The sequence below is a fragment of the Pinus tabuliformis genome, chromosome 4_2 (assembly GCF_031772625.1).
Source record: "Pinus tabuliformis cultivar Carrire ecotype Pingquan chromosome 4_2, CPIR1, whole genome shotgun sequence".
NCBI classification, from domain to species: domain Eukaryota; kingdom Viridiplantae; phylum Streptophyta; class Pinopsida; order Pinales; family Pinaceae; genus Pinus; species Pinus tabuliformis.
The window spans coordinates 844,700,934-844,727,077 of record NC_142304.1 but is presented as its reverse complement, the minus strand read 5'-3'; the positions used below and the strand labels follow the sequence as shown (position 1 = coordinate 844,727,077).

General features: G+C 35.2%; 1 protein-coding gene and 1 long non-coding RNA gene across 4 annotated transcripts; both read right to left on the bottom strand.

The window, feature by feature from the left end:
* Positions 1-1,642: 1,642 nt before the first annotated feature.
* Positions 1,643-9,209, bottom strand: LOC149172314 (uncharacterized). The gene is made up of 2 exons (XR_016259081.1): positions 9,148-9,209; positions 1,643-1,972 (listed from the first exon to the last, which is right to left on the bottom strand). It is a non-coding gene; the product is annotated as an uncharacterized LOC149172314 (long non-coding RNA).
* An 11,752-nt stretch (positions 9,210-20,961) lies between these two features.
* Positions 20,962-25,998, bottom strand: LOC149172313 (uncharacterized). Of its 3 annotated transcripts, none has more exons than XM_089424304.1 (5): positions 25,710-25,998; positions 22,484-22,604; positions 21,904-22,013; positions 21,570-21,783; positions 20,962-21,493 (listed from the first exon to the last, which is right to left on the bottom strand). In XM_089424304.1, the coding sequence occupies exons 1-4, from the start codon at positions 25,827-25,829 to the stop codon at positions 21,769-21,771; spliced, it is 366 nt and encodes a 121-aa protein (XP_089280430.1). In that variant the 5' UTR covers positions 25,830-25,998; the 3' UTR covers positions 20,962-21,493; positions 21,570-21,768. The 3 variants fall into 3 exon arrangements, with proteins under 3 accessions (XP_089280430.1, XP_089280428.1, XP_089280429.1); XM_089424302.1 differs by having other exon boundaries at positions 21,908-22,013; XM_089424303.1 differs by lacking the exon at positions 21,904-22,013.
* Between the last annotated feature and the right edge of the window lie 146 nt (positions 25,999-26,144).

Here is a 26,144-nt window from a genome sequence, read left to right as displayed (position 1 = left end):
GACAAGTGGTATATATAAAATAAAAAATTATTTCAAACACCTATAGATAGATTTAACCCCCAACATGACTTACTAATATCCCGATGAAATCCTTACCATGCCATCACTACATACCTATATAATACCCAACACACACACAAACCTTGTAATTTCAAACCCTTATCAAATATCCCCACATACATAAACCTAATAATTTATAACCCCTATCAAATATCAACCCCAAATCATTAGAACCTCGAACTTCTAATTGACCTTTAATAACACTACCATAATATGGGATAGCAAAGCATCACTATAATGCTCAAACCCAGAAACTAATTTTGGGCTTAGGCATGTCTATTTTTTCCATTATATTTTTCTCCTGTAAGTTTACATCGTCTTTGCATCATAACCCTAAACCCAACCAAGTTTACATCCTCTTTACATTGTAATCCTAAACCGAATCCATGTCAAGTTTAAACCCTATAACTGCTAGTCCCTTATACATAAGTCATTGTTGTCATTACCCAATTATGAGCAAGCCTCAAAGACACATACAAGTAATTGTTATCATTACCCCAATTATGAATAATTCTCAAATACAAGTTACCACGCTGTAATCTCAAGTCATCACCATCAACATCCTATAGTTATGAGAAAGCTTAATATAAATTTAGAATCTTAAGTCATTGCTATTTATCAACCCATGAAACCTAACCTTCACATCTTTTAACCCTAAACCTTGACTACTCTCAATGTTATGATTGATTGCTACAAGTATCACTGAAAACTCATCAATTTATATCTCCAAAACACTATCGGCTACTATCAAATGTAAATACAATTCTCAAACTTTCACACCATAATTCATCCCTAACCTCGATCCCCTAACTGCCAATATTATAATTGATTGCTACAAGTATCACCAAAAACTCATCAATTTATATCCCCAAAACACTCTCCGCTACTATCAAACATAACCACAATTCTCAAACTTTAACACCATAATTCATCCTTGACCTTGAACTTGTAACTCACAAACCTTTAATTTCTAATCACCCCTAAATACTTCAACCCAATTTTACAAAGCCTAACTATCCTTTTATCCTAATCCAGCAAATAAATCCCTACTCATATAATAATCTTATTTATAATCCTTTTATCATAATCCAGAAAATAAAACCCTACTCATATAATAATCTTATTTTATTATTTTAATTATATTGTATAAACAATTGTGAAATCATAAAATTCATCATTTTCATTTAATTTAAATTTAAAAACATATAAAACAATAATATAAATTTGATACAATTTCTTAATTGAAAAAAAAAAAATATTTTAATAATAATATAATTCATTTTACTATTTTAATTAAGTAGTGTTGTTACCATATTGTTCCGTATGAACAATAATGATTTCATAAAATTCTTTATCTTCATTTAGTTCAAATTTTAAAACAAATTAAACACTAATATAAATTTTATTAAATTTTTTAATCCAAAATGAAAAAATATTTCAATAATAATATAGATTTAAATTTTATCACAAATAAAACAATAATATGAATTTCATAAACTTTCTTAACGCGAAAGAAAACAATTATTTAATAATAATATAAAAATAATTAATTCCACAATACGAGCAACAACAAAAGCACTTTGGAGAAAAGGTAACACGAGAGTTTGTATTAACGAGCACGAATTAAAACAAATATCTTTTGACAGCTTGAAACAAATCTTCGTTACTAAAGTGGGTTCTCAAACTAGCCATCTCAAGATCATGGAAAACATGATCATCAAATTTAACAATACAATAAAGTATTTAACCCTAACACATAACAGGGGCACATAAAAACGAAAACCCATGATCTTGGCCTTGACAAGCCTTGGTAACAACCATGTCAAGGATGTAACAAACACCGTGGTGTAAGGATATCGACTTTGGCTGTAAGCAATGTCAGAGCTTATTTAGAAGTCGATAGGATATTTAACTCAGTTTATTGAATTAAGTTTAGTGAAATTAGTTCCAAATTGTTTGAAGAACTAATAGTGAGTTAACAGTCAGTTGATGCATTAGTGCACTCAACTAGTGCTACTCCAGTTAACTGAATATTCCCTCATCAGAATCTCATGCATGTCGATTTTGAGAAAGACCCAGATGAGAATAGAGTGCATAGACAGTGTACCATTTGTTTTAGATTTTTCTGAGTTGCACTGATAGCGCATGCAATAAGGAACTGATCCTTGAAAGGATTGCACAGTGAGGATTTCCCTTTAAATACGGGTTAATTCTCTTAGGAATTGTGCAAATAATTAGAAGCTTGGAGGCTTGGAAATTTGGCTAAGCATTGGGCAAAGGAAGTCATCAGGTGGAGGATAGGAAATGCTTTTGCAGGTTAAGCTCAAGGTTGAGCAGAGCATATTGTATTCATCCAAATTATTTGACCAAGGGCGCAAGGAAATAGGGACTTGGAGAGCAGGAGAATTGGCTAAGTGTTGGCCAAGAGCTTGCTCGTGAGTTAGAGATTGATTTTGCTGAGTGTTGGGATTGTTCTTGTGAGAAAAAACATTGTATTATCATCTTAGGTTTCTGATTAATACAATATAGATAATGGGGTTTTGAGCTGTGGCTTTCCCCAAATATTTATTGTGTTATGTGCCATTGTTATTCTTCCTGTTGTCAATTATTGTTTTTCTCGATCTTTATGTGTTTCCACTATAAAGAGTAGAAGTAGATTCTTGTCTCTTGTTTTAGTAGATTACATGAGCTTGTGAATCTATAGGATTTTCTACAATTATTCCTTTGGTCCATATGCCAAAGTCATCCATATAGCTCTGTTGACAGTGCTCAACCCGCCAACATTGAGGGGATCACCCCAGTATGAAGTCCCAACTAGACCTCACACCGTTTGGTGTGGGAGTCCCATCTGATATGATGGCTCGGTTGCCAATATCTTAAAGGTTTGCCTCAACTCTTGCTTGTCAGCACAAGAGAGTGGTATGCTTTGTCTTCGAGTAGTGAGGTTTGCGTACCTAGTGATTGCTAGTGGTGCTTGTGTCAACGATTCTTTCACCGCAGAGGGAGAAGGTGGGAGTGATTCCCAAGTTAGTTGGGAGGAAGTCCCAACTCTGTTAAGAACACAAAACACAACAGGACGTGCACAAATTTCGGAGGAACAATCCACATGCATGCGCAGTCACAACACACAATGAAAGATAACACATATAACACACGACGGAGAAGTCCGCGCGAGTGCGGCAATTGTTATAGCAAGTTTACATGAAAGGTTTGTCTAATGTTCGGGGAGGTAACCAACATAGGCAGGACATCATTAACAACTCATACAACACACTTTCATTAATATATATGTATTACAACAATTGAATGAGTTTAAGTGTTAAACACCGGTTAAAGAAACACGTATTACAAGTGTTCAATATTAGTCTTACAACAATTACAACACGTGTGAAAACATGTTGGCTTGTTAGCAGGATTATGAATTAAGCGAAAGTTCCAAGACACATCGTTACAACATACATCACTAACCCCATGTGCGGGGCGTTGGAGCCACTACTTACTCCTCGAAGAATATATTACAGACTCTTAAGGCTATGTGGGAGGAGCCTACGTGAAAATTCCATTGCATGTGCAAATGAGGGGGTATTTATAGCCAAGGGTGAAACTGACCCTTGTGGCCGTTCAACTTCCCTCGTGATTGTTTGACTTCTATGACCTTTCAAATTTACATGACTCTTGATATGACAAGTGGGTCTCTTGGACTTCCATGCTACATTACATTGATTGACAATATAGCCCACAATAGAGATGTGGATGACATGACTCATGACAATACTCCACATGATAGTGTTGGGACGTTCGTTCTATTGTTGCTGCATGTCGAACTGCAGCGTTGCTGTGTGATGGATGTCCTCATTGTGTCTCACAGTTTCACCTCCGCATGGCATGGTGCACAAAGTCTTTGATGGTTGTTGTTTCGCTTGATGTCGTGTTGGCATCTTGCTTCCTTTCTCGTATTTGGTCATGCCAAACATGTTCGTTCGTTCGCAAAAATGTGCGAACAGACGAACAATTCTAGGTTATTATTGCTTATCATGTATGTTAATGCCATATTTTGTAGAGTATGGTAGAAGTTCAAATATTATTGGATTGATTGGTTGTTTCACACAAGTTTTGTGGTGCGATATCACAATGGCTTCTTCCATTCAATTTATCCATTGCTCCAATTGAACAAAAAGGGTGTCCTTTTTGCAGCCAAAGAACAACGTTTCTTTTAGATTCCACTAGAAACTATAAGTAAGGTATATATAAATCTTTCATTTCATTCTTAAAAATAGGAAACAAAATCTTTCATCTCATATCTAAAAATGATTAAAAAAATGAAGGGAATATAATATGTCATCTCATGCTAGCCTCGAGGGTTAGCTCAATTAGTCGAGTCCTTGTTGTTAAAGCACCTTTGCTACTAAGAGGGCACATATTCAATTCTCTTGACGCTCTCGAGGTGAGGCTTTGTGGTTGAGTCGACAAGAAATGATCCTTTCGGGTGGATCTTCCTGGTAAAAATATTTTGTGGACGTGGTGAGCATTGATCTTCGAGGTCGATGAACCACAATGAAAAAGAAAACTTCTCATTCTTAAAAATGAAAAAATTAAAAGATAATGACACTTAGTCCTTAGGTAAGAGATTACCCCAATTAATCAAGTTCAAGATTACCTCGATTACCTCAATTAATAGTTAGTTCTCCTGTTTCTATCTCGATTCTAATGTCCATTCCTATTCACAAATTTAACCTTAGATTACCTCAATCTATGTCACAAGGTTCATCGAACTTTAACCTTGAGGTTTGATTTTTGGAGAACCTTAAAAAAATTGAGGTTCGACGAACTTTATTGAACCTCATAGCCATTGGACAAGTCCATAGATCAAAACTCATAACTTCATGTCACAACTCAAGCTTGTAATTTATCCTTGCAGTTTCCATGTTCGTGATAGCATTTTTTATATTTACTGATATCGATTTCTTATTATTTTATCTTATAATTTGTTTATATATATATAAACGAATCTTATAGCGAACTTTATTAAAAAATTCGAACTCAAACTGAACTTAATCATTAATAAATCCAAACTCGAACCCAAACCATGTGACATTAAACTCAATCAATAATTAGTTCTTGTTCATGTCTCTCCTTCTCTCCTTTAATTGTTAGTTCTCAATTATGATGACCATCATTATTCACAATTTTAATGTCATTCATTGAATAAATTATATGTACAAAACTAAGAAGAAGTTGTGTCCCTAAAGGGAAAGGTGTGGTGTGACGCTGACATGTAGAGCGCATGTGGTGTTAAAGAAGTATCACCCTGACTAGTGTGGTGCCACCGTGACATGTAGAGCGCATATGGTGTCAAAGAAGTATCACCCTTGACATGTGGCTTCAGAAGAAGTGTGCTTGCAATGGGGTTGGCAAACTTTACGTATGTAATAGAATTCGAATTTAAAAACATGTAATAAGGAACGAAGAATATGTAATTTGAATTTAAAAATATATGCCATAAAAAAGGGAATATTTATCGAGAGAAGTGAAGAAAAATATAAAATTAATATGAAATCTTGAATATCTAGTATAAAATTTTGAAAAAATATAAATTAAATATCTTAAAGAAAAATATAAAACTCAGTAATATTTACATTTAAAAAATAAATAAACATTGATCTTATATACATTAATTGATATATTGATCATTATATACTTGTGCCTTTTAAAAGTAAATGCCTTCTCGAAAGTATAATAAAGAACTTGAAAAACTTAATGTGATGCTAATCCAATGGTACAGTGGTTAATCTAACGAAAACTATTTATTGTTAATCTAACGAAGAATATAAAACTCACAGTAATATTTACATTTAAAAATAAATAAACATTGATCTTATATACATTTATTGATATATATTTTTTTTTTGTAAGCTTAGGTGGGATCTTCTCATTTTTCGAGATTTTACATGTCCGTTATTCACCCCATTTCCAGGGAGGGTAGCACAAGAATCGAACCCAAGATCTCCGGTTCGGTGAGACTTCATTTCCACGGCCATTGCCACTTGAGCTACCCCATGTGGACTACATTTATTGATATATTGATCACTATATACTTCTGCCTTTTAAAAGTATATGACTTCTCGAAAGTATAATAAATACTTTGAAAAACTTGATGGGATGCTAATCCAACAAAAGAGTTGTTAATCTAAAAAGAGTTGTTAATCTAATGAACAAAAGAGTTGTTAATCTAACGAAGAGTAAGTTAAAAATTTGTAAATTTTCACCATAAATTTGTGTAAGTTTTATTTTTATCACCGTTAACTTAAAATAATCCAATTTCGGCAAGAGTGGACAAAAAAATTAGATAAGCTTCCAATGACATCACATCCCTAGACTACAAAAACAATGGTTCTTTTGAGTTGGGTATGAAACATTTGTATTAGACAACAATGTTAATTGTAAATGCTAAAATGAAAATTTTAATTAAAATTATATTATTATAATTTATTATAATTTGTATGGTGATGTGTTTTGCACATGAAGATATCGTCAATGTTATATTTAAAATTAATAAATAATATTTAATATCAAGAGTAAAAATTAATTATAGTATTAAAATATATATCTATATATATATATATATATATATATAAATTAACATTAATTTTAATTAGATAAAATAATAGGAAAAAAATAAAATTTCAATTTCTTTATAGGATTATATAAAGAGATAGAATATATATAGTCATCCATCCCACTCCATTGGTTGATGACTTGGACTACACATTAGATTGCGGATGTATATATATAAGTAAGGGAGATATATAATTTCTTCATTAATCAATATGGATTTGACACATAGTATTTAAATTAATATTAATATTACAACTTTATTTGAAGAAGATATATAATCTCTTCTATATTTGATATAAAGTTGACAAGTGGTATATATAAAATAAAAAATTATTTCAAGCACCTATAGATAGCTTTAACCCCCAACATGACTTACTAATATCCCCATGAAATCTTTACCATCCCATCACTACATACCTATATAATACCCAACACACACACAAACCTTGTAATTTCAAACCCTTATCAAATATCCCCACATACATAAACCTAACAATTTATAACCCCTATCAAATATCAACCCCAAATCATTAGAACCCCGAACTTCTAATTGACCTTTAATAACACTACCATAATATGGGATAGCAAAGCATCACTATAATGCTCAAACCCAGTAACTATTTTTGGGCTTAGGCATGTCAATTTTTTACATTATATTTTTCTCCTTTAAGTTTACATCCTCTTTGAATCATAACCCTAAACCCAACCAAGTTTACATCCTCTTTACATTGTAATCCTAAACCGAATCCTTGTCAAGTTTAAACCCTATAACTGCTAGTCCCTTATACATAAGTCATTGTTGTCATTACCCAATTATGAGCAAGCCTCAAAGACACATACAAGTAATTGTTATCATTACCCCAATTATGAATAATTCTCAAATACAAGTTACACGCTATAATCTCAAGTCATCACCATCAACATCCTATAGTTATGAGAAAGCTTAATATAAATTGAGAATCTTAAGTCATTGCTATTTATCAACCCATGAAACCTAACCTTCACATCTTCTAACCCTAAACCTTGACTACTATCAATGTTATGATTGATTGCTACAAGTATCACTGAAAACTCATCAATTTATATCTCCAAAACACTATCCACTACTATCAAATGTAAATACAATTCTCAAACTTTCACACCATAATTCATCCCTAACCTCGATCCCCTAACTGCGAATATTATAGTTGATTGCTACAAGTATCACCAAAAACTCATCAATTTATATCGCCAAAACACTATCCGCTACTATCAAATCGTAACCACAATTCTCAAACTTTAACACCATAATTCATCCTTGACCTTGATCCTGTAACTCACAAACCTTTAATATCTAATCACCCCTAAATACTTCAACCCAATTCTACAAAGCCTAACTATCCTTTTATCCTAATCCAGCAAATAAATCCCTACTCATATAATAATCTTATTTTATTATTTTAATTATATTGTATAAACAATTGTGAAATCATAAAATTCATGATTTTCATTTAATTTAAATTTAAAAACAAATAAAACAATAATATAAATTTGATACAATTTCTTAATTGAAAAAAATATATTTTAATAATAATATAATTCATTTTACTATTTTAATTAAGTAGTGTTGTTACCATATTGTTCCGTATGAACAATAATGATTTCATAAAATTCTTTATCTTCATTTAGTTCAAATTTTAAAACAAATTAAACACTAATATGAATATTATTAAATTTTTTAATCCAAAATAAAAAATTATTTTAATAATAATATAAATTTGAAATTTTATCACAAATAAAACAATAATATGAATTTCATAAACTTTCTTAACGCAGAAGAAAAAATCATTTAATAATAATATAAAATTTCTTATTAAACTATTTTTATTTTTATTAAAATAAAAGAATTATCACTTTCACTTGCACTTGTAATGTAATAATTGTTTAAAAGCGAGTATTACAATTATATTATAATGGTTTGTAAAGTTTTTTAATATTCTCATTGTATTGTAATTGTTTGTAAAAAAAGATATCTCCACTAATAAGTATTACCATTATATTGTAATTTTGTATGCAAACGAATAGTTCCTCCCTTAAATAGATCCGAAGGAGTCTACCCATTAATTACTCAATAACTTATTAAATCTGTCCTGTTTACCCTTTCATTACAATTAATTCCACAATACGAGCAACAACAAAAGCACTCGGGAGAAAAGGTAACACGAGAGTTTGTATTAACGAGCTCGAATTAAAACAAATCTCTTTTGACAGCTGGAAACAAATCTTCGTTACTAAAGTGGGTTCTCAAACTAGCTCAAATTTAACCCTAACACATAACAGTGGCACATAAAAACGAAAACCCATGATCTTGGCCTTGACAAGCCTTGGTAACAACCATGTCAAGGATGTAACAAACACCGTGGTGTAAGGATATCGACTTTGGCTGTAAGCAATGTCAGAGCTTATTTATTTAGAAGTCGATAGGATATTTACTAATTAAATGCGGTCAGGCTGTCTATCTTCACTGTTAAATTTATATATATCCTCACTGTTAAATGTAAATCTATACATATATCCCAACTGTGTTAAATGTAAATCTATACATATATCCCAACTGTATCAATTTAACAGTGAGGATATATATAAATTTAACAGTGAAGATAGACAGCCTGACCGTATTTCCTCAGGCTGGACTGCTATGCAGATCTTCGTTGAATCCTTTGCTGCAACCAGAAAACCAGAGATCAGACATAAATGATGATGTGAAGGCTTAAGAACCGTATTGAGGCGTGTATCCCACCTGTCCAGACGAGCATTTCCTGGAAAACAGATGCACACTGGCCGACCACAATATCCAGAAAAGTCTATTCTGGTTGTGTCGCTCCGTCTGAGTGGTAGCCTGCAGATCTTTGTCAAAACCCGCGTGGCAAGACGATGTCAAAACCCGCATGACTTCAGAAGTTGAGAGCTTAGATACATTGGAAGTAGTGACATAATCCCGGGATCTGATGGACAGGATGCGTCAGATTTTTAGAAATATTCCAAAATCTTATCAACCAAATTTCTTAAATCAAATTCCAGAAATATTCAAATATTCAAAAATCTGAAATAGAGAGAAAAGTGACAGGCTAACAGACATATGCTTACCCCAATTAAACGCAGCACCAACTGTGTAGAACACAGAATGGACTTTATGGACATTGTGGTCCGCCAGAGTACACCCATCTTTAAAAACGGTGTACCGGACCGCTGCAAACCAACAATTAACATTGTAACAATGGAAATACCATAAAGTAACAGTAATAAAAGAGTCAAAACGAAAGAGTAATCCAAATCAACAATTATCATTACACTAAAACTACCATCAACAGAGAGACACGCGTCTGAAAGTCAAAAACAAGGGGCTTTAGAAGACCAGAACAGAGAGGTAACCCTCAGAAAATTGCACATATATTAAAAGCACACAATTTTAGAGACCCCGAGATATACCTCCGGGATAATGCCGATCTTGACCTTACAATTCCCATTGTAATTAAATGGAAATCACAGAGTTACAGGAGTAAAAGAGTCACATTTCAAAAAACAGAGCGAGAAAACTATAGACAAAACAACATAATTAAGATAAATTTTACAGACTGCAAGAGCAACCTCGACGCTAGTCAGGGGGATATATAGCACTAGATGTGCTCTTTTCATCCATCACACTGTCGGCTGAGTTATCATCAAAATATTCATGGAATCTTAGATTCCAGTAGTGTACCTCAAATTATAGAATCACTGAGATGTATCAATAAGTAGTTGTCCAATATATGAGGCTCATCCATAAATTGGCTTCAGAGTTTTTATAGCGACACATATGACTGATAGAGCGTTGATCAAGAACACCAAGGATACCACAACATATGCATATGCAGAACATCATCTTTTCCATCAGTTCTTAAGTGTAGGGATAATGCATCAAGGCTAGGTCTTCCATCTTGACTTCAAAAGTCAACTACCTCTTATGTTGATAAAAGCGAGTGTCATTAATTAGATATCATTAATCGCTGCATCCTTACAATCAAATCATCATGGCTTGTCCATAACTGCCTCTAAATATAAGGAAAGTGACCTTGCCAAAATCATAGTCATAGAGCTATATGCAACTTACTACGTGTCCTGTGATTATTGTTGAAAATAACAACAAGAAATGATAAAAATAGAATCCAAAAAATTCTAGTTTAATTTGTCCTTAAATTAAACTGAGAATTAAAATCAAATTCTTTTCTCATAACAACTTGCAAATAATTAAGTTTAATTAACTTTATTAGCTTAGGAATTTCGAGTTTGAAGTCTTTCTGAAGTCATGTATATGTTCTCCCTATATTATAGGGGTCGATGATGAGTTAAGTATGAGTTATAATTAGTTAACTCGGTTTATTGAGTTAAGTCCAATTAAACTAGTTCCAAACTGTTTGAGGAAGTAATAGTAAGTTAACATTCAGTTGATGCTTTAGTGCTCTCAACTAGTGCTACTCCACTTAACTGAAGATTCCCTTATCAGAAACTCATGCATGTCGATTATGAGAAAGACATAATTGAAACTAGAGTGCAGGGACAGTGTCCTATTTGTTTTATATTTTTCTAAGTTGCAATGATAGTGCATATAATCAGGAACTGATCCTTGAAAGGATTGCGCAGTGAGGATTTCCCTTTAAATACAGACTAATTCTCTCAGGAATTGTGCAAACAGTTAGAAGCTTGGAGGCTTGGAAATTTCGCTAAGAATTGGATAAAAGAAGTCATTAGGGGGAGGATAGGAAATACTTGTTCAAGTTAAGTTTAAGGTTGAGCAGAGCTTATTGTATTCATCCAAATTCTTTGACCAAGGGCACAAGGAAATAGGGACTTGAAGAGTAGGAAAATTGGCTAAGTGTTGGCCAAAATCTTGCTTGTGAGTTGGAGTTGATTTTACTGAGCGCTAGGATTGTTCTTGTTAGAACAAGCATTGTATTATCATCGTGGATTTCTGATTAATGCAATATAGAGAGTGGGGTTTTGAGTTGTGGCGTTCCCCAGATATTTATTGTGTTATGTGCCATTGATATTCTTCCTCTTGTCGAGGATTGTTTTGCTCAATCTTTATGGGCTTCCGCTATAAAGAGTAGAAGTAGGTTCTTGTCTCTTGTTTTGGTAGATTACATGAGCTTGTGAATCTACAGGATTTTCTACATGGTATCGGAGCTGAGAACAATATACTAGAGGAGATTTCGAAGTTTTGAGTTTTGGGTCGCGAGTTTGCAGAGAAGATATGATTTTTTTTTGCAAAATTTTCAGAAATAAATAACATATTTGGATTCTTTGTGAAAAAAACCAAATTAAAAAAATAAAAATCAGCCGAATCGAAGTTCAAATGAGGGAGATATCGTTGATTTAAAATCACTTATTTTTCTAGAAGATTCTGTGACGGTGAGACAGAGGAAGATATGGTGACCCTTTCTCTTCTTGGACTCCCAAAGAGTTGGAATAGTTATCAAGACTCTATCAATGGTCAGAAGAAGTTTCCAAATTGGGAACGATTGTGGTTGGACTTGATGCAGGATGAGATCAGGAGGAACACCAAAGATGGGACCTCTTCAAAGGAAGTGGAAGAGGATTGTGTTTTAACAAGTAAGGAAAAATGGGCCAAGGGAAAGAAGTCCCAAGGCGAGGAGGGCGGAAAGAAGATGGGATTGAAGAAAGTCAAGTGTTTTCACTGTCACGAGCGCGGGCACTATGCCAAGAACTGCACACAGAAGAAAGCAAGTAAGAAGGAGCCGACAGTAGCGGCAGTAGGTGAGGCTCTAACTTCACAATTTTAACTTTATTTCACTCTCATTGCATGCATGGTCGGCACTGCCATGGGAGGCGTGTGGTATCTTGACAGCAGTGCCTCATTCCATATGACGGGGAATAGAGATCTCTTTAGTGATTTTGAGGAGAAAGACCTCAAGCAGAGCATAGATTTTGGAGATGACGATAGGTATAGAGCTACTGAGATTGGTACAGTTACCTTTAAAAGGGAGTCTGACTCCCCTCTCATGATCATAGATGTGATGTATGTTCTAGGACTAAAGAAGAATCTTGTTTCAGTCGCAGTATTGGAAGACCGTGGCTATGATGTGGTTTTTTGTAAGGGAAAGGTTTTCCTTAGACACAACACCACGGGACAGGTAAAACAGATCAGTGCACTGGTCAAGAACCTATATCCTCTTGAGTTTCAAGATGCATGCAAAACCTTGAGGAGCAAGGCGAAGGTTAGAGACTTGGTGGTTGAAAGGGAGAGTAAATTACCTCTCAACATGCAGCCCCAGAAGAAGCCTCTGAAGCAGCTTCAGGAAGTTGTGAAGCAACCACAACTAGAGAAGTTGAGAGGAGACTGTGTGGAGAGATCCACTCAAGCAGAGAAGAAGCAGTCTCAGACAATTGTGGAGCAGCCACAATTGGATAAGTCGAGAGGAGACCGAGTGGAGGCATCCAGTCATGCAGAGACCTCCAGTAGGGGGGAATTTCAAGCCAAGTGGGCGGAGGGATCACATGCAGTCATACCTCCAGTGAGAGGTGGGGTGATTTGATGTGATAGTCCGAATAGGGTTGAAATTGGGTAGGGTCCATTGAGCAATTTTATCTCATGGATCGTACCTTGCTATGGGATCCCAAAGTACATAGTAGTGGGAGGAATCAGTAGGATTGATGCAGTCAGAGATCAAAGTGACATAGGCTAGAGCAGTAAGATACTGAAGGAGCGTAGAGAGGGTTGAAAACAAGTGCAAAAAGGAAGAGTCAACAGAAGTGTAGAGCTTTCAGTCAACAGAGGAAATAGCAGTCAAAGACTTTGATGACAGAAGCATCAGTCTAATTCAGGTTGGATTTTTTGTTTTGTTTCTGGAGTTGTTGGAGCAACAACACTAGAGAGAGGTGTTGCATACAAAGAATTCCAAAGGTTTAGGATCGGGGTCGAGTTGAAATCCTTTCTTGTTGAGAGGGAGTGTTGAAAATAGCAACAAGAAATGATAAAAATAGAATCCAGAAATTCCAGTTTAATTTGTCCTTGAATTAAACTGAGAATTAAAATCGAATTCTATTCTCATATCAACTTGTAAATAGTTAATTAAGTTTAATTAACTTAATTAGCTTAGGAATTTCAATTTGGAAGTCTTTTTGAAGTCATGTATATGTTCTCCCCATATTATATGGGTCCAGGATTTGTTTAGTATGAGTTGTAATTAGTTAACTCAGTTTATTGAATTAAGTTCAGTGAAATTAGTTTCAAATTGTTTGAAGAACTAATAGTGAGTTAATAGTCAATTGATGCATTAGTGCACTCAACTAGTGCTACTCCAGTTAACTGAATATTCCCTCATCAGAATCTCATGCATGTCGATTTTGAGAAAGACCTAGTTGAGAATAGAGTGCATGGGAGTGTACTATTTGTTTTAGATTTTTCTGAGTTGCACTGATAGTGCATGCAATCAGGAACTGATCCTTGAAAGGATTGCGCAATGAGGATTTCCCTTGAAATACAGGTTAATTCTCTTAGGAATTGTGCAAATAATTAGAAGCTTGGAGGCTTGGAATTTTGGCTAAGCATTGGGCAAAGGAAGTCATCAGGTGGAGGATAGGAAATGCTTGTGCAAGTTAAGCTCAAGGTTGAGTAGAGCATATTGTATTCATCCAAATTATTTGACCAAGGGCGCAAGGAAATAGGGACTTGGAGAGCAGGAGAATTGGCTAAGTGTTGGCCAAGAGATTGCTCATGAGTTAGAGATTGATTTTACTGAATGTTGGGATTGTTCTTGTCAGAAAAAACATTGTATTATCATCTTAGATTTTTTATTAGATTTTGTATTATCATATTATATTTTTTCATCTTAGGGTGACACTAACCCTTGTCATTGTTCAACTTCCCTCGTGACTATTTGACTTCTATAACCTTTCAACTTTACATGACTCTTGATATGACAAGTGGGTATCTTGGACTTCCACGTTACATTACATTGATTGACAGTATGGCCCACAGTAGAGATGTGGACGACATGATTCATGATAAGACTCCACATGATAGTGATGGAACATTCGTGCTACTGCTGCTGCATGTCCAACTATAGTGTTGCTGAGTGATGGATGTCCTCATGGTGTGTCACAGTTTCACCTCCGCATGGCATGGTGCAGAGTCTTATATGGTCGTTGTTTCGCTTGATGTCGTGTTGTCACATTGCTTCCTTTCTCGTACTTGGCCATGCCAAACATGTTCGTTCGTTCGCAAAAATGTGCGAATAGATGAACAATTCTAGGTTATTATTGCCTATCATGTATGTTAATGCCATATTTTGTAGAGTATGGTAGAAGTTCAAAAATTATTGGATTAATTGGTTGTTTCACGCAAGTTTTGTGGTGCAGTATCACAATGGCTTCTTCCATTCAATATATCCATTGCTCCAATTGAACAAAAAGGGTGTCCTTTTTGCAGCCGAAGAACAAAGTTTCTTTTGGAGTCCACTAGAAAATATAAGTAAGGTATATATAAATCTTTCATTCCATTATTAAAAATAGGAAACAAAATCTTTCATCTCATGTCTAAAAATGATTAAAAAAATGAAGGGAACATAATATTTCATCTCATGCTAGCCTCGAGGGTTAGCTCAATTAGTCGAGTCCTTGTCGTTAAAGCACCTTTGCTACTAAGAGGGCACATATTCAATTCCCTTGATGCTCTCGAGGTGAGGCTCCGTGGTCAAGTCGACAAGAAATGATCCTTTCGGGTGGATCTGCCTGGTAAAAATATTTTGTGGATGTGGCAAGCATTGATCTTTGAGGTCGATGAACCACAATGAAAAAGAAAAACTTCTCATTCTTAAAAAATGAAAAAATTAAAAGATAATGACATTTAATCCTTAGGTAAGAGATTACCCCAATTAATCAAGTTCAAGATTACCTCGATTACCTCAATTAATAGTTAGTTCTCTTGTTTCTATCTCGATTCTAATGGCCATTCCTATTCACAAATTTAACCTTAGATTACCTCAATCTATGTCACAAGGTTCATTGAACTTTAACCTTGAGGTTCGAGTTTTGGAGAACCTTAAAAAAAATTGAGGTTCGACGAACTTCCTTGAACCTCATAGCCATTGGACAAGTCCATAGATCAAAACTCATAACTTCATGTCACAACTCAAGCTTGTAATTTATCCTTGCAGTTTCCATGTTCGTGATAGCATTTTTGATGTTTACTGATATCGATTTCTTATTATTTTATCTTATAATTTGTTTATATATATATATATATATATATATATATATATATATATATAAACGAATCTTATAGCGAACCTTATTAAAAAATTCGAACTCAAACTGAACCTAATCATTACTAAATCCAAACTCGAACCCAAACCATGTGACATTAAACTCAATCAATAATTAGTTCTTGTTCATGTCTCTCCTTTAATTGTTAGTTATGAATTCTGATGACCATCATTATTTAGAATTTTAATGTCATTCATTGAGTAATTTCTATGTACAAAACTAAGAAGAAGTTGTGTCCCTAAAGGGAAAGGTGTGGTGTGACCCTGACATGTAGAGCGCATGTGGTGTCAAAGAAGTATCACCCTTGACTAGTGTGGTGTCACCCTAACATGCAGAGCGCATATGGTGTCAAAGAAGTATCACCCTTGACATGTGGCTTCAGAAGAAGTGTGCTTGCAATGGGGTTGGCAAACTTTACGTATGTAATAGAACTTAAATTGTGCCTTAAAGCGAAATGTGCTTACAATGGGGGTGGCAAACATGGGATAGGAAAACTTTACATATGTAATAGAATTTGAATTTAAAAACATGTAATAACGAATGAAGAATATGTAATTTGAATTTAAAAATATATGCAATAAAAAAATAATATTTATCGAAATAAGTGAAGAAAAATATAAAATTAATATGAAATCTTGAATATCTAATATAAAATCTTGAAAATATAAATTAAATATCTTAAAGAAAAAATTTAAAACTCACAGTAATATTTACATTTAAAAAATAAATAAACATTGATTTTATATACGTTTATTGATATATTGATCACTATATACGTGTGCCTTTTAAAAGTAAATGCCTTCTCGAAAGTATAATAAAGAACTAGAAAACTTAATGCGATGCTAATCCAATGATACAGTTGTTAATCTAACGAAGACTATTGATTGTTAATCTAACGAAGAATATAAAACTCACAGTAATATTTACATTTAAAAAATAAATAAACATTGATCTTATATACATTTATTGATATATTGATCACTATATACTTTGTGCCTTTTAAAAGTATATGACTTCTCGAAAGTATAATAAATACTTTGAACATTTATTGATATATTGATCACTATATACTTTGTGCCTTTTAAAAGTATATGACTTCTCGAAAGTATAATAAATACTTTGAAAAACTTAATGTGATGCTAATCCAACAAAAGAGTTGTTAATCTAACGAAGAGTCGCTAGTGTTGTAAGTTAAAAATTTGTAAATTTTCACCATAAATTTGTGTAAGCTTTATTTTTACCACCATTAACTTAAAATAATCCAATTTCCGTAGGAGTGGACAAAAAATTAGATAAGCTTCCAATGACATCACATCGCTAGACTACAAAAACAATGGTTCATTGAGTTGGGTATGAAACATTTGTATTAGACAACCATGTTAATTGTAAATGCTAAAATGAAAATTTTAATTAAAATTATATTATTATATTTTATTATAATTTGTACAGTGAGAGGTGTTTAAATCAAGATATTGTCAATGTTATATTTAAAATTAATAAATAATATTCAATATCAATAGTAAAAATTAATTATAGTATTTATATATATATATATATATATATATATATATATATATGATGATGATGATGATGATGGTTGTTAACGTCCACTGAGACCAAATAATGATCTATCGGACCTAAAAAGACGAATTATTTATTTTGATTTATGATTTTATTCCGATGCTCAAAAAGCTTGGAGAGAAGCCTCCCGAGTTCACTATAATTTTGGCATTGTAAAAGGCTAGAAAGGTCAGTATTATAACAAAGGTTGTGAAATTGAGATCTAATGTGGTTGTATGCAAGGCACTCTAAGAGGAAGTGGTTTTCATCCTCGATGCTCTTATTCTCACAAATATGGCAGATCCTTTCCATCCATGGCGTTTTAGGAACTACCCAGCGGCCAGTCTCACTATGGAGCTCATGAGAATTCGTTCTAATCTTTGCTATATTAATTTTCTTTTTTGAGCTAGTTAGAATAGAGAGATACTTTTGATCCTCAAGGGTGGGGTTGATGACCTTCTTATAATAACTTAATTTTCTTTTAGACGCTAAATCTTTCTCACACCACAATTTTTCTTTGAACTTAGAAGTAACAATATCTTTAATGTTATTTATGTTTTGCAAAGCATCATTCTCATTGATCTCCCAATAGTTTAACCAGGCCCTTGTGTCCTTATGCCATCCTCGGTTAAGCCTCAGGTGATTTTGGCTGGAAGTTAAAGCTAGCTTAGGAAGTCTATGATTGTCTATGTTATTGAGCTTGTGCTTGTACATCAGAAACCTGAGCATAGCTAGGCTCTCAATAGAAGAAAGACCTGCTTCTATAAGGAGAATAGGATAGGGTGTATTACTTTTAATTTTCAGGTTATAAGTTATAAAACGCTTCTGGATTTGCTCAATCTTCCTCCATGATTCTCTGGAGATGCTGCAGCCCCAAATTAATATATATATATATATATATTAATTTTAATTATTTTATGTTAATTTTAATTAGATAAAATAAAAATAAAATAAAAATCAATTTTTTTAATAAGATTATATAAAAAGATAAAGTAAATATATATAAATATTTTATTTTTTTAATATGAGGGAGATATGTAATTTCTTCATTAATCAATATGGATTTCACACATAGTATTTAAATTAATATTAATATTACAACTTAATTTGAAGAAGATATATAATCTCTTCTATATTTAATATAAAGTTGACAAGTGGTATATATAAAATAAAAAATTTATTTCAAACACCTATAGATAGCTTTAACCCCCAACATGACTTACTAATATCCCCATGAAATCCTTACCATCCCATCACTACATACCTATATAATACCCAACACAGACACAAACCTTGTAATTTCAAACCCTTATCAAATATCCCCACATACATAAACCTAACAATTTATAACCCCTATCAAATATCAACCCCAAATCATTAGAACCCCGAACTTCTAATTGACCTTTAATAACAGTACCATAATATGGGATCGCAAAGCATCACTATAATGCTCAAACCCAATAACTGTTTTTGGGCTTAGGCATGTCAATTTTTTACATTATATTTTTCTCCTTTAAGTTTACATCCTCTTTGCATCATAACCCTAAACCCAACCAAGTTTACATCCTCTTTACATTGTAATCCTAAACAGAATCCTTGTCCAGTTTAAACCCTATAACCGCTAGTCCCTTATACATAAGTCATTGTTATCATTACCCAATTATGAGCAAGCCTCAAAGACACATACAAGTAATTGTTATCATTATCCCAATTATGAATAATTTTCAAATACAAGTTACCAAGCTGTAATCTCAAGTCATCACCATCAACATCCTATAGTTATGAGAAAGCTTAATATAAATTGAGAATATTAAGTCATTGCTATTTATCAGCCCATGAAACCTAACCTTCACATCTTCTAACCCTAAACCTTGACTACTATCAATGTTATGATTGATTGCTACAAGTATCACTGAAAACTCATCAATTAATATCTCCAAAACACTATCCGCTACTATCAAATGTAAATACAATTCTCAAACTTTAGACCATAATTCATCCCTAACCTCGATCCCCTAACTTGGCCAATATTATAATTGATTGCTACAAGTATCACCAAAAACTCATCAATTTATATCGCCAAAACACTATCCGCTACTATCAAACATCACCACAATTCTCAAACTTTAACAACATAATTCATCCCCGACCTTGATCCTGTAACTCACAAACCTTTAATGTCTAATCACCTCTAAATACTTGAACCCAACTCTACAAAGCCTAACTATCCTTTTATCCTAATCTAGCAAATAAATCCCTACTCATATAATAATCTTATTTATAATCCTTTTATCCTAATCGGGCAAATAAAACCCTACTCATATAAGAATCTTATTTTATTATTTTAATTATATTGTATAAACAATTGTGAAATCATAAAATTCATCATTTTTATTTAATTTAAATTTAAAAACAAATAAAACAATAATATAAATTTGATACAATTTCTTAATTGGAAATAAAAATTATTTTAATAATAATATAATTCATTTTACTATTTTAATTAAGTAGTGTTGTTTTTCAGCATGAAAAAAGCTTTATATTGATATTATATAATCAACAAAATGCCTTTACATAGACAGCTGTGCGATATTTTTTCACATCTATAAGTATGGCGGAAGTTATGAAGAAAGTTCTGTTTGTATACAGAATAATGATGGAGATTGGAAGCATATTATCTTCAGCTGTTAAACAAAACTGTATTCCATGCCAGCAGAGAAGTTACGTTCATACCTTTTGCTATGTATAGTACCGATGTAAGATCCTAGCATAAGAAAAGACATAACATGAGAACAAAAACATAGATGTGAGTTATATGTTAGGGAGACAGAAATCCTGGATCTGGAAGCATTTGTTTGCCATTTTAATCTGCATCCTCCATAATGATGTCATAAAATTCTTTATCTTCATTTAGTTCAAATTTTAAAACAAATTAAACACTAATATGAATTTTATTAAACTTTTTAATCCAAAATAAAAAATTATTTTAATAATAATATAAATTTGAAATTTTATCACAAATAAAACAATAATATGAATTTCATAAACTTTCTTAACGCGGAAGAAAAAAATTATTTAATAATAATATAAAATTTCTTATTAAACTATTTTTATTTTTATTAAAATAAAAGAATTATCACTTGCACTTGTATTGTAATAATTGTTTACAAGCGAGTGTTACAATTATATTATAATGGTTTGTAAAGTTTTTTAATATTCTCATTGTATTGTAATTGTTTGTAAAAAAAATATCTCCACTAATAAGTATTACCATTCTCTTGTTATTTTGTATGCAAACGAATAGTTCCTCCCTTGTATAGATCCGAACGAGTCTACTAATTAATTACTCAATAGCTTATTAAATCTGCCCTGTTTACCCTTTCATTACAATTAATTCCACAATACGAGCAACAACAAAACCACTTGGGAGAAAAGGTAACACGAGAGTTTGTATTAACGAGCACGAATTAAAACAAATCTCTTTTCACAGCTTGAAACAAATCTTCGTTACTAAAGTGGGTTCTCAAACTAGCTCAAATTTAACCATACAATACAGTATTTAAGCCTAACACATAACAGTGGCACATAAAAACGAAAACCCATGATCTTGGCCTTGACAAGCCTTGTAAATAAGCAATGTCAGAGCTTATTTAGGATATTTATTAATTAAATGCGGTCAGGCTGTGTATCTTCACTGTTAAATTTATATATATCCTCACTGTATCAATTTAACAGTGAGGATATATATAAATTTAACAGTGAAGATAGACAGCCTGACCGTATTTAATTAATAAATATCCTCACTGGACTGCTAAACCACCTACCCTCCATTGCTTACAGCCAAAGCATTGCTGGGCGCCGGACATCTGCCGATAACAGAATCGGAATCGACCTCGCACCGTGTGCTTCGTCGAAGCGGTTGGCATGTCGAGAACTTGTTCTGAGAGATGGCATGCTGCAACCAGAAAACCAGATATCAGACACAATTGATGATGTGAAGACTTAAGAACCGTATGAGGCGTGTATCCCACCTGACCAGCAGAGGTTGTAGAGTATAAAATCCCAGGTAAGGCATTTAAAAACAGATGCACACTGGCCGACTACAACATCCAGAAAGTGGATTCCGGATGTGTCGCTCCGTCTGATAGGGAGCATGCAGATCTTTGTCAAAACCCGCGTGGCAAGACGATAACTTCAGAAGTTGAGAGCTTAGATACATTGGAAGTAATGTCATATTCCCGGGATCTGATGGACAGGATGCATCAGATTTTTAGAAATATTCCAAAATCTTATAAAGCAGATTTCTTAAATCAAATTCCAGAAATATTCAAAAATCTGAAATAGAGAGAAAAGTGGCAGGCTAACAAACATATGCTTGTCCCCAATTAGACGCAGCACCAACTGCGTAGAATGAACGCTCTGGACATTGGTGCCCGCCGGAGTACACACATCTTTAAAAACGGTGTACCGGACCGCTGCAAACCAACAATTATCATTGTAACAATGGAAATACCATAAAGTAACAGTAATAAAAGAGTCAAAAGAAAGAGTAATGCAAATCAACAATTATCATTACACTAAAAATACCATAAAGTAACAGAGAGACACGCGTCTGAAAGTCAAAATACAAGGGGCTTTAGAAGACCAGAACAGAGAGGTAACCCTCAGAAAATTGCACATAGATTAAAAGCACACAATTTTAGAGACCCCGAGATATGCCTCCGGGATAATGCCGATCTTGACATTACAATTCCCATTGTAATTAAACTGAAATCACAGAGTTACAGGAGTAAAAGAGTCACTTTAGAAAACTATAGACAAAACAACATAATTAAGATAAATTTTACAGACTGCAAGAGCAACCTCGACGCTAGTCAGGGGGTAATGCTTACCAAAGGCCAATCTATACTTAAATATAAGTACCATTAAGGCTCAAATGTTATACCTCTGGTCAAGTCCGCCGCTGAAACCCATGGTAAATTGCGATGGTTAAAAAGAGCCTCGGAACAGGCGGACGATAGAGGTGCCATACCTTCGGACGGATGCACAAAATCCTCTGTGAAAGTCTGTGAATGAACCACCTCCGCATCAAACCCCAAAGCACAAAAGATACACAAAATCTAATAAACGCCAGACATCACTGTTGGTGTACATGCACTAGCTGTAGACTAGCCGTAGACTTAGACTAGCTGTAGTTAACTCATTGCTTGCATGCATGCGGCACAGCACACTTAGCTTTAGTTAGCTTCAGTTATTGCATGCACAACTAAGCTTAACATTAGTTGCTTTTGTATTTATTCTCAACCTCATAATGTAGAATTCACTTTTCATTCTTTCTCAATTCTTGCTCGCTTTCTTCTTTGCCTTGCAAGCTTGTTATTGTTTTACAGATCTAGATCTATCTGTGTTTCTCAAAATCTTACATGGTATCAGAGCACAGGGATTTGTAAATCAGTGCACAAGCAATTTATTTGCAGGTTCAGAAGATTGAAGCAACAACAAAGAATGGAGTCTAAATTGGAGTTTCCACAATCGGCAATTCTCACTCCATATAACTATTTTGAATGGAAGCCAAAGATTCAACTTCATCTCAGAAGTAGAGGCTTATTTCGAATAACCATGGAAACGGAAGTTGAACCAACATCGGCAGTGGAGAAATCAAGATATTACAATCGCATGGACGAGGCCTTCGGCATCCTATGTTTTTCTATTTCTCCGGAACTGCTATTTTATGTTGAATCATGTTCAACTCCAAATCAGGTATGGAAAATTTTGGAAGAATTGTTTGGAAAACAAAATGAAATGCTTAAAATGGTAGAGGATTCAATTGCAATCTATAGAAATTGTCATGAAAGCTTTAGCTTAGAACCGGAGGACCCTCATGTCGCCAGCCTGTACGCCACCAACTACGTCCAAGGTCTCCAAGAAACCGACGATGGTGACCCTAACCAGTCGGAGGGCACCATCAGAGGCACTAGCTGTGCAAACGTTGCATGCACGGGAAATGAGCCAAAGAAGGATAATGTAGCAGCCATGGCCGCGTCCCTCGCAACAGGATCTGGTCAGGCCCAAGCTATGACTCCGGCTTTGACCTCCATGGGTTCTTTAAATTCTCCACTGCAAACCCTCAATCCTCCCCTAAACCCTGGATTGAGTTCGGCTTTGAACCCTGCTCAGAGCAAACCACTATTGGGTGCAGCACCGCCTCTTCATCATTCTGGGCCGTTTCCTGCATTCTATGATCAGCATCCGCAGCCGCCGCCGCAGCATTCTTGGCCCCTTTACTCTCAATCTCGCTCGGATTACGAGCCCGTGACAAGGTCATTCAAAGGGCTTTCTGGACCACTTCCTTCTGATGTTGCGGCCGAGCTTTATAACGTGCTCACAATCTTACGCCCACACCGGCTCCTGGTCTACGGGTTCATGAACCGTGGCTCGCTGGACCAGTCTCTCTGTGGCAAGGTGGGGGCTCCCGCAATATCGAAAAAGCCTGTGCTGATGGGTATGTTTATGAATCCCTCCATTGTTCATCGCCAGTATTGGACTGATACGGCCAAGCGGAAATCCGGAAAACGGGAGATGTCTGCTTCTATTTCTCCGACCCGACCTCCTCACACCCCGCATCGGACTTCGTCTGACGAACGACTTGGGAAAGGAAAGGAGTCATCGCTGGTGGTGTACAAGCTGGACTGGGGAGTCTTTGGGGCGGTGATTTCTCCATCTCCACCACCGTTCTTTCGCAGTTTAAGAATGGGCGATTCGAACGTGGCTGCTGCGATGGCATTTGGACAATGCCCGGGTCCTCACGTTTGCAAAGAATTGTCCAAACGGAGCTTTAATTTTTCAGTCCAGCGATCCGCTAGTGTTAGGGTTTGGTTCATGTCCCTCATCTGCGGCGGCCTTCGCTCGGCCGAGGCCATTTTCGCGGGCATGTTGACGGTGGACGTGACGGCACCGCCTCCGTCCCGAGTTGCAGCGCCTCGATCCTTTACCCTCGCGAGCAGGAGGGTTCGTCGGAAAACTTCCAAGGTTTGGACGTCGCAGCAGCATACCATTTGGTGGCAACGGACTGGGAATCTGAAATCAAGACTACTCCGCCGGGATCGATCCTCCGACTTCTCCACCGTCGGTTGTGACACCGCCGTCTGCAGTAAGCTCAACGCTTACGATTGTCAAGGTGGGGACTGCGTCTATGAAGTGCACACTGAGCCTGTCGAACCTCAGGAAATTTACGGCCGTTCCGTGGAGCTTCTTCTGGAGATCTCCGTAGATCGAAAGCAAACCGTATTTGCCAATGAGTTTTCGAAAAGGTCTCAGATAGCTGGATTGAACCAGCCTGCCTTCGTGTTGCAGAATATACTTGTTGAATTGCAATTGTTTTGCCATCAAGTTCAGAACAAACTGGCGGCACTCATGATGAAGATGGATATGCCCCTTGACTTGCCACTGGGAGAAGGTGCTGGGACGCTTTCCATCACTACCCAACTCGGCACGCAGACGGGCCGCCGCTCCTCCCACTGCATGGTGGACCGCCCGTCGGAATTCTCCGGGACGCTCGAATTCGGGCCGGAATCCGTTCCCGTCGAGATCGACTCGGGGTGAAGAACACAACTGCCTAGGCAGTTGTCGTTTCTCTATTTTTGCATTATATTTTGAGGGGGGTTTTCTTCCCACTGGGTTTTCCTTCTTTCCTCATTTTTTATGCATTGTATATGGGTACCTAAAATGGCCGTGTTGCCGGGACCCATCCATTATTGCATCACACTCACCTAAGTTATGCTTAAGGGGGGGTGTTGGTGTACATGCACTAGCTGTAGACTAGCCGTAGACTTAGACTAGCTGTAGTTAACTCATTGCTTGCATGCATGCGGCACAGCACACTTAGCTTTAGTTAGCTTCAGTTATTGCATGCACAACTAAGCTTAACATTAGTTGCTTTTGTATTTATTCTCAACCTCATAATGTAGAATTCACTTTTCATTCTTTCTCAATTCTTGCTCGCTTTCTTCTTTGCCTTGCAAGCTTGTTATTGTTTTACAGATCTAGATCTATCTGTGTTTCTCAAAATCTTACAATCACTATATTTAACACCCAAAAGCCAACAGATACTTGAATAAACGACCACTAACAATTTCCAGACTCAAATTCCAGAGAAATGGTAGGTTGCCAACCTTTAGACTGAGCGGCTCTCTGAAAATGTCCTCGTAAAGTAATTGAATAACTTCGGTGTGACCTTCTTCGTGTAGGCGTTTCGTGATGCGTTTCGTGATGGACCTACCATTTTGGTCCATTATTTCGTGATTTTTGTCTATGCGTTTCGAACCAGTAAGTATGGCTCATCCTTAAAGGCCCTGGGTATATATAAGAAGCTTTCTCCGGGATGGTGTTTCGGGATGGATGGTGTTTTGGGACGGATGGTGTTTCGGGACTTTTGTCTATCCGTCTAACCAGCAAGTATGACTCCTTCGAACCAACAAGTATGGCTCATCCTCAGAGACCCTGAGTATATATAAGAAGCTTTCTCCTTGATGGTTGCGCCCGTAAAATCCGTCAATGGCACGTGTATCTCATCCGCTGGCCCGGTTAAAGCACATTCTCATCCGCCG

What these genes read in the sequence shown, in the direction of transcription:
- LOC149172313 (XM_089424302.1), bottom strand. Translation starts at nt 25,829, where the DNA reads ATGGACCAAAATGGTAGGTCCATCACGAAACGCATCACGAAACGCCTA. An exon ending in GAGAGCCGCTCAGTCTAAAG is followed by an intron (nt 22,605 to 25,709) that starts GTTGGCAACCTA and finishes GTTCATTCACAG; the next exon opens with ACTTTCACAGAGGATTTTGT. An exon ending in AGCGGCGGACTTGACCAGAG is followed by an intron (nt 22,014 to 22,483) that starts GTATAACATTTG and finishes GTTGGTTTGCAG; the next exon opens with CGGTCCGGTACACCGTTTTT.